This window comes from Pelophylax lessonae, assembly GCF_965119305.1.
Source record: "Pelophylax lessonae genome assembly, chromosome: 2".
Lineage (NCBI taxonomy): Eukaryota > Metazoa > Chordata > Amphibia > Anura > Ranidae > Pelophylax > Pelophylax lessonae.
In genome coordinates, this window is record NC_138769.1 from 364,957,561 (window position 1) to 364,974,435 (window position 16,875).

At 40.5% G+C, this 16,875-nt stretch overlaps 1 protein-coding gene across 1 annotated transcript in view; it reads left to right on the forward strand.

The window, feature by feature from the left end:
- TINAGL1 (tubulointerstitial nephritis antigen like 1) overlaps window positions 1-16,875 on the forward strand; it is a 91,750-nt gene that overhangs the window by 62,202 nt on the left and 12,673 nt on the right. The window contains exons 4-7 of the mRNA XM_082246985.1: window positions 9,092-9,184; window positions 9,300-9,414; window positions 12,265-12,385; window positions 15,811-15,961. Coding sequence (XP_082103111.1) covers window positions 9,092-9,184; window positions 9,300-9,414; window positions 12,265-12,385; window positions 15,811-15,961 — 480 coding nt within the window. The remainder of the gene's footprint in view (window positions 1-9,091; window positions 9,185-9,299; window positions 9,415-12,264; window positions 12,386-15,810; window positions 15,962-16,875) is intronic.

Genomic DNA, 16,875 nt, shown 5'->3' on the forward strand with positions numbered 1-16,875 from the left:
TCTTAACTTCTGTCCTCAGGGCACACTAACAGGCCAGATTTGAAGTATTACCTTGGGGAGATGCAGACTAGAATACTGCAAACACTGAGCAGCAAATTATATCACCTGTGATGTATTTCAGTTTTCTTGCAAACCTGGCCTGTTGGTGTGCCCTGAGGACCGGAGTTGAGAAACACTGAGCTAGACGACTGGGTCAGATAAAATCCAAAACTCCAAAACTGCAGCTCCTGTGAGCTTTTTCCAGGCTACAGTGGTCAGGACCTACCAAAAGTGGTCCAAGGAAGGAAAAGCGGAGAACTGGCGACAGGGTCATGGGCGGCCAAGGCTCAATGATGCATTTGGGGAGTGAATGCTAGTCCATGTAGTCTGATCCAATACAAGAGCTAACATAGCCTAAATTGCTGAAAAAGTGCATGCTGGTTCTGATAGAAAGGTACCAGAACACAAAGTGCATCGCAGTTTTGTGCATATTACCCGTATCCACAACCAAAAGCGCCTACAGTGGGCATGTGAGCATCAGAACTGCACAAAAGGGGCAATGGATAAAGGCGGCTTGATTTGATGCATTCAAGAATGGTTTGAGGAACGCAACCATCATTTTGAGGTGTTGAGGGCCTCCAAATTTCCCAAACCTCAGTCCAATTAAGCAACAGTGGGACATGCTGTAAAAAAAAGTCATGGAGGCCCCACTTCACAACTTAGAGGATCTGCTACTGATGGCTTGTTGCCAGATACTACAGCATATCTTCAAATGTCTGAGTCTATGGCTTGATGGATTTTGATGAGTGCCCATAATGTTATTGCTGATCAAAGTATTTACAGCATGCATGTTCCGGGACTTTGACTGAAATATACTGAAGTCATATAAAGCCATTGTTGACTCCTATGTGAAAGAGACTGCCCTGTATAGGAGACTACTATGTGAGAAAGGCTACCTTATGAGAAAAGTTTGCATGTGAGAGTAGCAGATGAGGGAGACTGGCCTTTTAAAGTGTTCTGTGAGAGTTCTGTGTGAATGCCATCAGAGGCTGCCATGAGAGAGAGTGTGCCATATAAGAGCTAGATGGACTTGCCTTTTTTCAACCTGACTAACTACTGTATGTAACTCAGAATGTTCTGTGAGAGGGACTGCATTGTGTAAATGATAAGTGAGAGAGACTGCCATGAGGGAATGTTCTGAGAGATAAATTGTACTGTGTAAATGCCAAGTTACAGAGACTGCTATGTAAGAATGTTCTGCAAGGTGGACTTTACCATGCAAATGTGAAGTGAGAGTGCCATACAAGAATGTTCTATGAGAGAAACTGCACTGTGCAATTGCCATTTGAGAGAGACTGCCATGTGCGAGACGTTCTGTGAGAGGAACACTACTGTGTGAATGATGTGTAAGAGAGATTACCACGTGAGAGAGAGTGCTATATGGGAATATTCCTTTAGAGAGACTATATTGTGTGAATGCCACGTGAGAGAGAGCGCCCTGTGGAGTGTTCCATGATAGTGTTCTGCGAGAGGGACTGTACTGTGGAACTGCCATATCACAGAGTGTCCCATGAGAGCATTGTGTGAGAAGGACTCTACGTGGGAATATCATGTGAGAATGAGTGCCTGTGTGTCCTGTGAGAGGGACTGTACTATGGGAAAGCCATGTGAAAGACCTGAACCCTTTATATGGCCTGTGATGTCACTTGCAGTAGCAGAGGTCCGCTCTGAGGTCTGGCAGAGAAGAAGAGTTTCCCTGAACAGCTCTAATTGTTGGTGGAATACATAAAAAATGTAGATTGGGCCTGCTGCCTGTGTGAATTTGCCATTAACCTGACTGTGACAACAGTGCATGCAAAATAAGGTCCCAAAAATGTCTATTGACTTTTTTGACAGACTAACATTTTTTAGTTGTAACCTGTACTCATGCAGAAAACACATATACGATATGCCATAACTGTAGGCATCTGATGTTTCTTATATTTTCCAATTTTATTTGCCATGTTGTATATTATTTGGTCAATTTGGAGTTTGTGTTTGAGGCCGATGGTTTAAAACTAAAACAAAGTAAGTGGAGCTGTTGATCATAGCAATCATTATGACTTCTAACCCTTCCAGGGATTATCTTTCACTGGAAAGAATTTCTCTAATAGGCAACAAGAGCTCTGGCTGTTTATTTTTTCAATAATCTGCTTGTGTCACAATGTTGGTGGCTTTTTTTATGAATGTGAAGGCAGTGTCAAATAGCAGCATCACGTTCTGAGATGGATGAGATACTCAAGTCAATCATTAGATATCAGTCATTTTTATGCTGTGAGCAAATGGGAAAAAAAAAAATCAGCACAAACTGAAAGATGAGGTTCCCAGGAAAATGCTTTGGCTAAACTTAGACTTCTCTTTGCAGCCTTAAAAGGAAGCTGAAGTCTTCAAACACATAACGCAGGACTGTTCATAATCCCCAAACCCTGGAGTTTGTCTAATGCATAACCAAATGTCTGCATGCAAGCTTATCATGCCATAGCTACTTTATGAACAAGGAACATACACACGCCTCATTTACACACTATTCCCCCTCTGCTCATCAGTTACCTGGAGTTGCTTTATATACTGTGCATATATTTGTTTCTTTCGTATACCAAATAGATATGTCATTTGCTGACAACAGAATATACAGTATACTCTGTATGCTAATATTACCTATAAAGCTTGTGTGCATACAGAATTCTGTACATACCCACCAGAAAACAAGGGCATTTCCTCATGAAAAAGGTGTGAGTGTGCATAATGACTGAAATCAATGGGTGCAGAATAAAAATAAAATAAAAAATTTAAAAAATCCAAGCTGTACTTAAACAACTGTCGATCCTGTTCACAAGTATATCTTTATAACACGTATTTATAACACTTATTATACATGGTCCTTTACATTTCTTTATGTTCATATCTATGAACTCCTGACTAAATGGCTGGTAACGATGAGACTACATTTTATTTTCTTTAAGCACCTGCATAATTGGGTCACTTGCTGTCTGCTAGTTTACGTACCAGGAACCCTCTCCCTAATGGGCCATACACACTATAAGATTTTCTGTAGACTTTTTCCTTTAGACTTACCAAAACCATATAATATGAGGTCAAACCTAAAGACTTTCAATTTGTATGGAATCTGGTAGGCCCTTGCACTACATAGAAAAGGTGAATCTGAAGGAAATCTAACAACAAAAGTTGGATAGTGTGTATCCAGCTTTAGCCCTTACCGCACCTTCTCCATGTATGCTTAATTCTAAACCCATCATTTTCTCTTTTGCAAGTCATTGATCTGGCCATGCATGGTCATTGTTCATCTGATGTAATAAATGATCCAATAGCTTGGCCATTATGAATGCTGAGTGGACAGCACAAACCTCAACTCTGGTCATTCTCCTCTTAAGAGTACTATTGATAAGTTTATTTTCACGCAAACACACTGGGGAATTAATCGGGCCCAGCATCAAAAGTGACAGTGCTTGCACCTGATTCATGTACCTGTTACACTACTTCCTCAGTGTGCTTTCCCGCTTCCTCCCTGGTCTCTGCGCAGTCATACGGACAAGCACATGGCCGAAGAGTTTTAAACCAGAGCCTGATGGGGAACTGAGAGATTATTTCCCCATCAGGTCTGCTTTATGTTTGATTGACAGCGGATGGCAGTGGGTGGATCCATAGCCACTATTCAGTCCACTAGTGACTTTGGAATTCCACCACTACAGTTTCTCAGTTCCCTATCGGGCTCTAGTTTAAAACTCCTCGACCATGTGTCTGTCAGTATGACTGAACAGAGTAAAGGGAAGGAGTGAGCACATCTGCCATGAATTTGAGATGTTGGGTGGAGCCATCATCAGGTCCACCTTTCCTGTGATTGACAGAGTATGGCCCTGAGCAGATCTCAAAGACGTTCTTGGACTAAATAGCAGCTATGGATCTGCCCACTGCCATCCGCTGTCAATCACAGGCAAAGCGGACCTGATGGGGAACTAATCTCTCAGAGTTCTCCATCAGGGTCCACCCACTCTCAGTTCAGTGTGACTTGCCTCATTGATTGATAGGACACAGGTGGCCTTTGTCCTAGGTACCAATTCTGTAAATGTAAAACACAGTTGGTCTTATTTACCACCAGTTTGCTTTTCTGTTGCACTAGAAGTCATTCTTATAGAATCTGTCACTGACTCTAAAAGTAGCAGTAAGAAAAACTACCTGAATATGGTGCACGTGTCTATACCTGTACGGAGACTGGTGCAAGGCGTTCATTAATTAGGTGCAGGCCGTGTTAAAGGGGCTTACTGCCAGAAAAGTGACGTTACTGCTTTATTAAATTCCCCTGACTGTTGCTTGTTTGTTAACCCTACCACTACTACTATTACTCAGATTATTTGTACTGCTGGTGAAAATCCATAATGTATGAGTTAGTCGCATTACCATACCTACCTTGAAATGAACAATCAATGACTGCAATGTATCCACATTTCCCAAATGAAGCGAATCTGTAAACCCACAATATAACCCACACAAGACTTTTTGTGGGTTTATAAAAATCACGCTTTCAGTGAATTTAATATACCCTGCCTGTGTGGTATCCAATATTATATGCAATTAAAATGCATCCAAAGCCATTTGTTTTCATCTTGGATAGAGCAGGAAAGAGATAGCACCTCTGAAAATGTTTTATTGTTTTAATACAAGATATATGGCTCCCGCGCTATCAAGTATTGAAGGTAATGAGGAAGTGTGGGGAATGAGACCCAAATGTAGCGAGCAGCGCCAATATGGTGTGCCCAGACCGCTAGATAGATAAATATAAACAAGGTGCTGCGCTAAGGTCTTAAGAGCATAAGATGATGTAATAAATAATGCAAAAGATAAAAAATAATGAAAAGGGCCAATGCCAAAATTAAATACGTGGATGAATAGATGATGAAGGTGCAACCACAAATGGTGAATAAATTAGATGTAAAAACAGCACATAAAATCCAAATAAATATATAAAATAGGGCTGTTTAACATATCTCTTATCTTAAATAGACAAACAATCCAGTGATGAAGTGTGCAAAATTGCAAAAAGTGCTTGTGCTGAGTGATAAATATGAAATTGATTACATGCAGGTGGATAAATAAAATAAAATCGGCACATAAAAAATCAAATATAAATATGAATGATAGACATATCTCTTATCCTTAATAAACAAAGTGGTGAATAGTCCAGTGAAAAGATGTGCACATAAACACAAAGGTGCACCAAACTAGGTGATAGATTTGGAATGAATTGCATACAGGTGTATAAATAATTAAACTGTGAACCATGTGATTCTTATTGTGCCACGTTTTCTAACATCCAATACCATCCAAAGTTCAACTGAAAGCATCAATAATAGAGATAAACCATAAAGTCTGTGATGCCTTTAATTACTGAAGTGCAACATATAACGCAATGCTACAATAGTCTTAGAGTGCCGCCGTGCTCTGTAATACAATGATACAAAGTCTTCACGTGCCGCTGGGCTCTGTATAATAGCCAGTGCAAATAAATCTCGATCAGAGGGGGATGTGGCTAATAGTAGTAGTGGCTAGATAAATAAAGTGCTTGAGTGGTGGGTCTTGTGCCATTAGTATCCCCTGATGAAGTCACGTGTCTGGCGTAGGGCATCAGCATACCGGAAAGGAAGTGAGAGCAAGACGGAACAAGCTCATACCTCGTGGAGAAACTGTTTGTAATATTGATTTTAAAAGTGAGTACCTTGTTATTTTATTAAATGTTGATTGCTAAACGAGATTACGCTATAGACCTTCAATATTTCTCATACACACTACACGGAGAATATAAAAATTAATGGATACAGAAAGAGAGAGGACGCGATACCCCCTTTGAAGAGCCGGGGCAATAAGGATTATAACACATGCTATATGTTCACAGGAACAAGATGAGCGGCTCATAGTCTCTTAGGTGTTTCACACAGAAGATCGGCACAAGACCCACCACTCAAGCACTGAATCATTGTATTACAGAGCACGGCGGCACTTTAAGACTATTGTAGCATTGCGTTATATGTTGCACTTCAGTAATTAAAGCATCACAGACTTTATGGTTTATCTCTATTATTGATGCTTTCAGTTGAACTTTGGATGGTATTGGATGTCAGAAAACGTTGCACAATAAGAATCACATGGTTCACAGTTTAATTATTTATCCACCTGTACGCAATTAATTCCATATCTATCACCTAGTTTGGTGCACCTTTGTGTTTATGTGCACATCTTTTCACTGGACTATTCACCACTTTGTTTATTAAGGATAAGAGATATGTCTATCATTGATATTTATATTTGATTTTTTATGTGCTGATTTTATTTTATTTATCCACCTGCACGTAATCAATTTCATATTTATCACTCAGCACAAGCACTTTTTGCATTTTTGCTCACTTCATCACTGGATTGTTTGTCTATTTAAGATAAGAGATATGTAAAACAGCCCTATTTAATATATTTATTTGGATTTTATGTGCTGTTTTTACATCAAATTTATTCACCATTTGTGGTTGCACCTTCATCATCTATTCATCCACGTATCTAATTTTGGCATTAGCACTTTTCATTATTTTGATATTTTGCATTATTTATCACATCATCATTTTCACATCTTATGCTCTTAAGAGCTTAGCGCAGCACCTTGTTTATATTTTTTATTGTTTAACCACTTAAGCCCCGGAGGATTTTCCTGCTAAACGACCAGGGGGTATTTTGCGATTCGGCACTGCGTGACTTTAACAGACAATTGCGCGGTCGTGCGACGCTGTATCTAAACAAATTTGGCGTCCTTTTTTTCCCACAAACAGAGCTTTCTTTTGGTGGTATTTGATCACCCGTGCGATTTTTACTTTTTGCGCTATAAACAAAAAAAGAGCGTACATTTTTCAAAAATAACAATATTTTTCACATTTTTTTATATGAAATTCCCCCCCAAAAAAATGTAAAAATCAAAATTTTTTTAAATTTTCGGCCAATTTGTTTTATGCTACCTATGTTTGGTAAAAAAAAATGCAAAAAGCGTATTTTGATTGGTTTGCGCAAAAGTTATCGCGTTTACTAACAAAGGGAAAGATTTCTGTCATTTTTGGTGTTTTTTTTTTAACGTGTAATGGCGGCGATCTGCGATTTTTTTTGCGGTACTGCGACATTGGGGAGGACAGATCGGACCCTTGACTGACATTTTTGACACTTTTGGGGTTACCAGTGACATTTCTACAGTAATCAGTGCTATATATATGCACTGTTACTGTAAAAATACACTGGTAGTGAAGGGGTTAACTTTATTTGGGAGGGAGGGGCTGTGTGTGTCCCTAGGGGCGTGCTTTCTACTGTGATTGGCTGTGGCTTGAGCTGTAAGGACACTGATCAACGGATCTACATACTAGATCCGAGTGATCAGTGTCTTTACAGCGAGGAGAATGACAGGTGGCTTGTTTACACAAGCTGCCTGACTTTCTCCCTCTCCCCCGCCGATCGCCGAGTGACCGGCGGACATCGGGTCCGCTGGTCACACGCGCGGGGGGGTCCGTGACCGCGCGGGAGCGCGCAGGAGCGGGCGCGCACTCGCTCCCCAGAGCCTCACAGGCGAGCGACGTAGACCTACGTCACTCTGCCTGTGAGGGGCGACTGCCGCAGTAAATATACTGTGAGCAGTCGGCAAGCGGTTAATAGTACAAATGAGAAGTGCTTGGCCTTTGAGTAAGACCCCATTCAAACTAGCGCGACTTCTCAGCGACTTGGTCGCCTGACAAATCGCGGTGGGTCGCTCGCCATTGATTAGTACAGGAAACTGTTCTAATAGGAGCGACACAAGTCGCTCCGACTTAGAAAAAGGGTCCTGTACTACTTTGGGGCGACCTGGAGGCGACTTGCATTGACTTCAATTATTTGAAGTCCGTGCAAGTCGCGCCGAGGTCGCGGTGCACGCTGTGTACCGCGACTTCACAGGTTGCCCCACCAAGTCGTGCCACCGCAGTCTGAACGGGGTTAAGGGTTTGGTGGGGATATGCCCTTATATCTGATCATCAGTTTAGCTGGCAGCTCCCCATCCATGCAGAGGTTTACAGGCATTCCTTATAAAAATCTACAAAGAGCCAACCCATTAGTAAATGTACAGAATGGTCTATATTAGACATAGCAGTCAACAAAGCAAAGCCAGTTTGTTTTAGGGACTACAAAGATCCTCCTTCATTAGGGGTAGAAAGTCTGGAGTTCTTTGAGTGCTACTATTGATGGGAGATAGAATAGTAGCTTAATATCTAGAGTAGTATCAGATGTAGAAGAGATCCATGATATTTAAGATAGGAACCAGGTTTGCCTACTGAATTCCAAGGTTCTCTATTTCCCATCTCTAGCAGTCAAAGCAGTCCAAAATTACTACTACTCAAATCCTTCTCAACATTCATATTGAAGATTTTTAATGAAGTCTGTGTTTTTTTGCCACAGAAATTTACTTTTATTTTTCCTGGTGACCAGTGATACTGGTATTGAAAGTGGGGTAAGCTGAAAAATGATAATTTGTCACTGAGAAAGAAGAGATGGGGACACTTGTTTTGATGGCAATGATCTTTGCCTACTTTGGAGATATTTCCTCTCGCTTCCTGCTGTGCCTCAAGACAAGAAAAAAATTTCCAATGGGACACAGACAGCAGAAAAAAAACTTGATGGGGGTTTTAATAATTCCTTACTCTATCCAAAGCTAAAAACATTTTAGGCTTCTAAAATACTTTAATGCTGTTTTGACAATGATTGTAATAGGAAGTGTGTCCTTCCTCTTAAAAGGGACTTTTTGCTTTTTTTAGCAAATATTCATAGATGTTTATAGACCAATTTGTCTCCATTAGGCCTGAGAGAATTCTGTACAGCTCCAGTTCCTGCATGCCCTCTGATTCTGAGAAACACCACCTTTTATTGTTAAAGATTGAAGAAGTATTTTTCCTTGATAAGACAGCGCTAGGTCAAAGAAGTGAATGTTATCAAAGAAATGAAATCTAATCAAGTATTGTGCATTTGTATGATATGTTACTACTCAGCTTTCTTCTTTTTCTAGCACATGTACCAATGATGGTAACTGGCACTGTGAGCAGAATGCATGCCTTATCAACCCAAGAATTATTGAAGCCATTAATCGAGGCTCATATGGGTAAGAGAGCTCAAACATGCTACATGCTCCCTTTTTGCGTACAACAATTCTGATTTGTTGTTGGACACCAAAAATCTTTTAAAATAAAAAATGTACCTTATTTTCTTTGCTGTAGCTGGAATGCTGGAAACTACAGTCAGTTTTGGGGTATGACACTAGATGAAGGTATCCAGTATCGATTAGGAACCACAAAGCCCTCCTCTTCAGTGATGAACATGAACGAGATGCACGTACGTACACTACTTTTCATTTTACTTCTGAATAATTCAAAGTAAGCAGGACACTAGTGATTTCCAGCCAGAGGTTCTCTTTGTTGCCTGGTGCATAAGCAAGGTTTCTGTATATATTTTTAAACTTTGTATATAGTATCATTATTTTCATCTGGTCCTTCTACTTTTTACACACCAATTTTAGGAATTCTTATCACTGACAGCGTATGATAAAGTACATATTGTTGAACATCACAGCTAAAATATCTGCTGTCCAAATTTATCTCCACTTTATTTATTCAGTGTCAAAATTTTCAAAAGACATGGGGGGAATGCAATAAAAAACTTGCAACACCTTTACAAAGTCCTATACCTAATTAATAAAAGTCTGGTAACAGTTTTCTTAAAAGAGAAGTATTGGGTTAACAAAAAAAAAACATGGTACTCACCTAGGTGGATGCAACATTGATCTGATGCTGTATTTCCCCCCCCCCCCCTGCCCTTCTCACCTCTGAACTAGGAACTAAGCGATCAAATACCACTGAGTTCTCCCCTCCGCTCTGAGCAGAGAGCTGGTGACAGTCACTGCTCTCTGCTCTGCCCCTCCAGTGCTCACTGGAGTGCTGGGCTGTGGAGAAGAGGGAGCGGCTTGCTCAGTCTCCCAGCAGCACAGCTAAGAAACTGAGACAGCTGCTAGTACAGAATCTGAGTGGATCCCATCAGGATCTTTCCCCAGACTGGACTGGCTGAGTGACATCAGCTGACAGCTGAAAATGGGTCACAGGAGTGCAGAACGAACTGCACTTTTGTGATCCATAGAAAAAGTATAGCCTAAATAGCTTTGACCATAGTTCTCCTTTAGGAGTTCCGACATGAGTAACAGATTCAGGTAACTGTTATTTGTGCCACTTTCACAATGTGGCACTATGTCTGCAACTAGTTCAAAACAATTACCCCAAATTTGAAGATAATGAAATTGGAGGTAATTAAGACCAACTCTAGCTAGTGGTATCTGTCCATTGCTATCCGCTGTCAATCACAAGGGAGGGGGACCTGATGGAAAACTCAGAATCCCCATCAAGCTTTGTACACACAACTGCAGAACTCTTCAACTGCTGTACCTGTCTGTGTAACATGCCCAGTGGACATGCAGGGAGCCCAGTATTACTGAGCTGCACTAAGGTTCTGGTATGGCCCCAGAGCTGGCTTCCATGCAACAAATTCAAGTACCTTTTTTCCAATTGGTACATAAAACTGACACAATCTCAGACATTATATAAGTGGAGGTGCAGCAGAATTCTAAAGAATGTGTATTGCACTCTTTATTAATTCCTGGGATAATATCCTTTTGGAGAGGTAATATTGCTTTAGTGGTCAAAAAATGACCTAGCTGACCATTTTCGGAGGATATTTGTTTTTTGGAAAAATTGAGAAAACTATGCTTTTGAAGATGAAGATACAGCAGCAACATAGTGCTAGTGAAATATGAAGGACAATTCTCTCATGTGCATGTGGAGAAAGGTAATAGGTTTCCGTAGCCAGGTTCACTTTAGGAAGCGTGAGTGGAATGTATTGCTGTCATGTCACAAAGGGTTAGTATGTTAACATGCCACTGGAATTCAGAGATTCTCCCTCCTCCAGTCATAGCTCTTTCCTGTGGTTAGGTCAGCGTGTGATTTTTGGCAGGCCCCAACAGGGAAGCACAATGCGAATGTGATTAAGCCAGCTTTTTCAGGCAACTTCCACTCAGGAAGTACCAGTCCACTCGGAATAAAGAATAGTAGTAAGAAAAAAATCATTGCAGACTACTGTTGAGCGAACGCCTGTGTTTTTACCATCCTGCCAATAGAGGAAAGCAAAGGAGGGGGTCTACCCAGAGACAACAGAATGGAAAATTCCTTGTGATGGGACAAGTGAGTTCAGTCAGGACCCATAGGATTAGACCCCATAATGCTTAAGACTGTCTGCCTATTCAGGAATTCCTTGACCGTTTCCAAGTATGTACGTCACTATTAAATACTTGACATATTTTTAAATATCCAAGCAATTATGTTTCTGTTTTTAGGCAAAAAATGAAAATTACATATTGAGGGGGTGGGAAGAATTTTAAAAATTAGTAATGTTGTGTAGAGCTGTAGCATCAAGCTTTGTGTATAGAATACTTGTAGGCCCATTGGTGACACCATAATAACGGAAAATTTCTTAGTGAGTTAGATGCCCTTCTAGAGCAATAACCAACATAGCAGGGTTGTAAATGATTTTTATAACAATCAGACAGAGCTACCTTATGCTAATGATTTACAAAATGCTTTTACTACCTGAGTAGATCATTATGCAGCCATACTGTCCCAGGTCCCTGTGCTATGTAACCCTATTCAGCTTATGCATGCAGCTGGTGGTGCTAGTAGGTGATCACCTGTACCTCACACACCATAACAACCCGATCTGCAAAAGGCAATGATACATGGTAAAAAGAGCACTGCACACAGGTGCTCACAGTACATTATCTCAATTATCTAGTTTCTCAGTGTCGTTATTGTGCTTGGGTTGCTATATATCTATGAAGAGAGGCTGGTATAGGACACCGGTAAATTAGTCGATTTTTTTTTTTTATAAAAGATTCCTTTTCCAGCTGGGGTGAGTGACACATGGAGGATTTCCATTTATTTGTTTGCTGCTAGAAATGCCAGAAGTGTGTTTTTATGTCTTGGTTTATGCATTGCGCAGTAAAGTATTGGTCTTGGTCCTAGCTTGATTCGAATTATGTAACATGGATTATTCCCTGCATGGATTAGATTATGTATATTATTATGGCAGATGTTCTCCATGCTCTGTCTTGCAGTGCTGACTCTTAAATTCTCCACTGTGTAGGTAAACATGGACAATGATGTTCTTCCATCCCACTTTAATGCTGCGGATAAGTGGCCAGGGATGATCCATGAGCCACTTGATCAAGGCAACTGTGCTGGTTCCTGGGCGTTCTCCACTGCAGGTATCCATTTTTCCAAAACGTTTTCTCTGTAAAGAAAGGTTCCAATTTATGTTTTTAGCTAAGATTTCACACAAATTTTATCCAAGATTTACTCAATTTTCACCTAAGAGCCATTGTGAAAAATAGGTGAATCTTGGGTGAAAATTGATAAATAGAACTCTAAGAGTATTGATATAGTGAAATTATATGCCTCTAGTACATTTCACACATTAAATACTGAAAAAGTTTAGAAAATTTGACCTGAAATGTACAGTTTTTGATTTACAGAGAAATGGTATACCCATAACAGAGGTAAACCAGAAGGAACTGAACATTTGAAATGGTATACCCATAACAGAGGTAAACCAGAAGGAACTGAACATTTGAGTCCAGTGGCGGCTGGTGCTCAACATTTTCAGGGGGGGCCTAAACAGAAAAATGTAATAGGCATTGCTTTGCGGCAAAAAACGCTGTAAAAATTGCTTGACTTTGAGGTCACAAAAGTGTAAAAGGGGCCTTCAGTAATTTAGGTATAGTGTGCCCCCTTTCAATGCAGAGAGACCAGCGTGCCCCCTTTCAATGCAGAGATCATCGTGCCCCCTTTCAATGCAGAGATGCCAGCGTGCCCCCTTTCAATGCAGAGATGTCTTTCAATGCAGAGATGCCAGCGTGCAGGGCACCGTCGCCATGCCAGGGACGGAGGACAGGACACCGGGGGGAGCCGGGAGAGGAGAGGGGAGCCGGGCGGCACAGCTCGGGATTCCGGCACAATGCGGGAAACTTTCCGTGGGCTCTCCTCGAGCTTCCTCCCGGATCAGAGCGAGGGAGGCAGCTGCTGAGCGGGGCCTTTCGGCCAATCAGGAAGCACGTATCGGACGTGCTTCCTGATTGGCCAGGAGGAGGATCCATGTGACAATAGCGAATTTTCATTTGCTATTTTCACACAATGGGTTGGCTCGGGCGCACTGCTCTGCGCCCCGGGTCCACCCTTTGCTGCAGCCTATTAGAGCCTCTGGCTCTAATCAGGTGATGCAAAAAAAAAAAAAAGCCAGTTGAATTCCATGCGTCCGGCGCCCCGCATGTAGATTAGGGGGCCGGACGCATGGATGGGGGGGCGGCACCCCTGCGCCCCCAATATACCAGCCGCCACTGTTTGAGTCACAGTTCTTAAGTAGAGCTGACAGCTGAAGCAAACTTTTTTTCAATTTTAGATAGATTAAGGAAGGATTATAACCCCAGTCAGCTTTTATTTTGCCATCTGTATCTATTTGGGAGATTTCCCTTCACTTTCTGTCCCAAAAACAGGAAGTGAGAGGAAATCCCTCCAAAGTGAGGGAAATCCCTTGTAGTGACCACTCAAATTTGTGGATTTTCTTTTATTTTCTGTGATACATGTCACAGGACACACTGTATATAGAGGGTGAATCTCCCTAATGGGGGACACAGACAAGTGTTCTAATCCCTTCCAACTCTAAGTGCCAGTTCACACTGGAATGTGATGGGGGAAACACACGTTCCATGTGCACTTTCCATACCTTGTTCCAAATGTGCTGTCCCAATGTCTGCGATCTGCAACGACACCCCAAGTTAACAATATCCCAAACGCAGATAGCAAATGCAACCTCGTTTTTTAAATTTGTGCATGCACTACTTTTGGTGTGATGCAGGGCAATATCAGCCAATTTAAATGAATGGACGGAAAACGCAGTGTACTCAATTGCACAGGAATGCGGGTGCGTTTTTTTGCAATTCCTCAAGTGAACCGATCCTTAAACACACATAGAAAAAAAGTTACCTTCAGTTATGCTTTAACCCATGCAGCAAATGGTCTAGCAATATCATGACTACACATTGCTGATAAATTTGAAGTTTAGACATTTTTTAATTGGACCTATAGGTTATATGGAAGGTGAATCAGCGCTTATGATAAAAAACAGCAGCTAGAAAAGAAAGTGTAAAATATACATACACAAAAATATAAACAAAAAGAATATTGCAGCACTGAAAATGTTTAAATAAATTAAAAAATGTTCTCAATTGAATGGTATAGAAAATATGACGTTTTTTCGTGACAAAAGTTCATATAAATGATGTGACAATATTCAGTGGATGTGATCCAGTGAACCAGTAGAATCAAACGATGAGAAGGAAAAAGATAGTCTCCAACACCAAAAACAAATGAAGTACAAACTCACCAGAGCCAAATGCTGTCTAGGTTATAGGACAGCAAATGAGTGTAGTACGACCAGCAAACGAGTGTTGTACGACCAGTCTCAGGATTTCCAGGACATCAATATAGTCAGCAACCTCCGGCCTCATGGGTAACCTCCAGTGCGATGATAAACTCAGCACATCATGCAAGGGTTACATTTGCAAAAAAATGAGAGAGGCTCATGGTGCAGTATGCAATAAAATCAATTTAATAAAAAATATATATTGTGTATCACTGGTACAAATTGCAGTGTACATAAGATGTTAAAAACAAATAACGGTAAAAATGAACTCACATATAAAGCCACCACTAAAGGAAAAGTGATGGCTGGGACTTTAAGTGTTTGAAATAAGTGTATTTTGAAATACTTACCTTAGAACGAAGCCCCGACACGGACCCCCGGACACCGCTGTGGGAGCTGACATGCTCCCTCAGCGTCTCTTCCGGTGCAGGTTTAGGAGATATTAATTGTACCTACAGGTAAGCCTTATTATAGGCTTACCTGTAGGTATAAGTCACATAAATGAGTATACTACCACTTTAAGCCTAGCTAGTTAGGATGTGCTGAAGAGAAGGAACTTTAGGCAGGATTTTTGAATCTCTTGTTCATGTGCCTGAATATTAGAGGATATAGTTCTTAGGACAATATTGAGTTAGGATATTGCAGTTTTTTTCCCAGCACAATGCAGGCATCAGCATTTATAGAGTTTTTAAAGAAAAGTGTTTTATTTTTAATAAATATGCACTGACATGTTATGCAGCCAGTTTAGATGCAATTAGAGCTTAGCAGAGTATTTTTTTTTAATTATGTTGCCTTGATTTACAGTACAGATGATTTCTATGTCTGCTCTACTCTCTGAAAAATCTTATACGACGTTGAACAGTCTATGCAAATGTGGCAAAAATTTGGTGTAAAATTAGATCAAATGTTGCACACGCTTGACTTTCATAGTTTAATGTTTTGTATAGTTCTAGGCTAAATATTAACTATGTAGTTCTTAAGAGGAAAAGGAGGAAGGGAAATTGTGACATCTTCAGGCAATCTTGAGATAGTACAAGCATATCGATTAAAATCCAAGGATATTCCAAGAACATACTGTGCACATTCATTGTACACATGCTTTTGGTATTGTGTATGTTGATCACAAGTTTTAGTTGTCAATAATACAATAATAATTGGTTGTTTCAAAGTGGTTTGGCATAGAAAGTTAATTAGAACTCTTTCTTTCATCAGCTGTTGCCTCTGATAGACTTTCTATTCAGTCTATGGGGCACATGACCCCTGCTTTGTCTCCTCAAAATCTTATTTCTTGCGACACGAAAAACCAACATGGATGCAGAGGGGGCCGTGTGGATGGAGCATGGTGGTATCTCAGAAGAAGAGGGTATGTGAATTACATTTTTTTTTTAATCAATATCTTTCAAGGTTTGTTCTAAATTAAACATAATAAACCTGATTATTTTATTTTGCAAAAATATTTGATTTTATAAACATTTTATATATGAGTCTAACTATAGTAACTATGCCTGGATAAAAAGGAGTCTGGTTTCAGAAGTAGTTAAATCTAACGGTAAACAGATTAAAAAGACATATCACTTCAGCTTTAAAACCTTTAATACATTATTAAGTATATTTTTTAATACAATCATTTTAAAGCGGAGTTCCGGCCTCAGAATTGTTTTTTTATTAAAAATACTGCCCAAATAGTGATCCATCGCTCTTAATACATCCGCTAATTCCGTTTTACATAGTTTTATAAGTTAGTTTAAATCATAAGTTCTTACTTTTAAAATCTTTTGCTGAGCGCGGCCATCTTTATTGTGGTTATCCAAAGCCGCAGTATGTAAATGTATTCCCTTCTTCCTGGTTCTAGCTCATTGTGCAAGATGAATGCAGCGCGAAATCTCGCGCATGTCCAGTACTATGCGATCGGCATAGTAAGGGTTTCCATAGGGAAGCCTATCATCGCGTCATTTCCTGTTTGCAAATAACGCGATGAGAGAAGCGGCAGGCCGCCTACGTCACTGCTTCCTGGAAGTGATGAGTAAGAGCTCCCAGGATGCATTGCAGGACAGGAAGTGATGGCGCGGCCGCAGAGGGAGGAAGTGGAATGAAGGTAAGTATATTTTCTTTTGAAACAAGATAAGTAAAAAAAAAATTGGGACTATCCAATTGTTTTTCCAGTTACACTCAGCAAGCGGATGGCACAAAATCGATTTTGTCGATTTTGAGGCCGGAAATCCGCTTTAAGTACCTGAATTTGACCTGGTATCAGCATTTTGCAGTTCCCCGTACAGC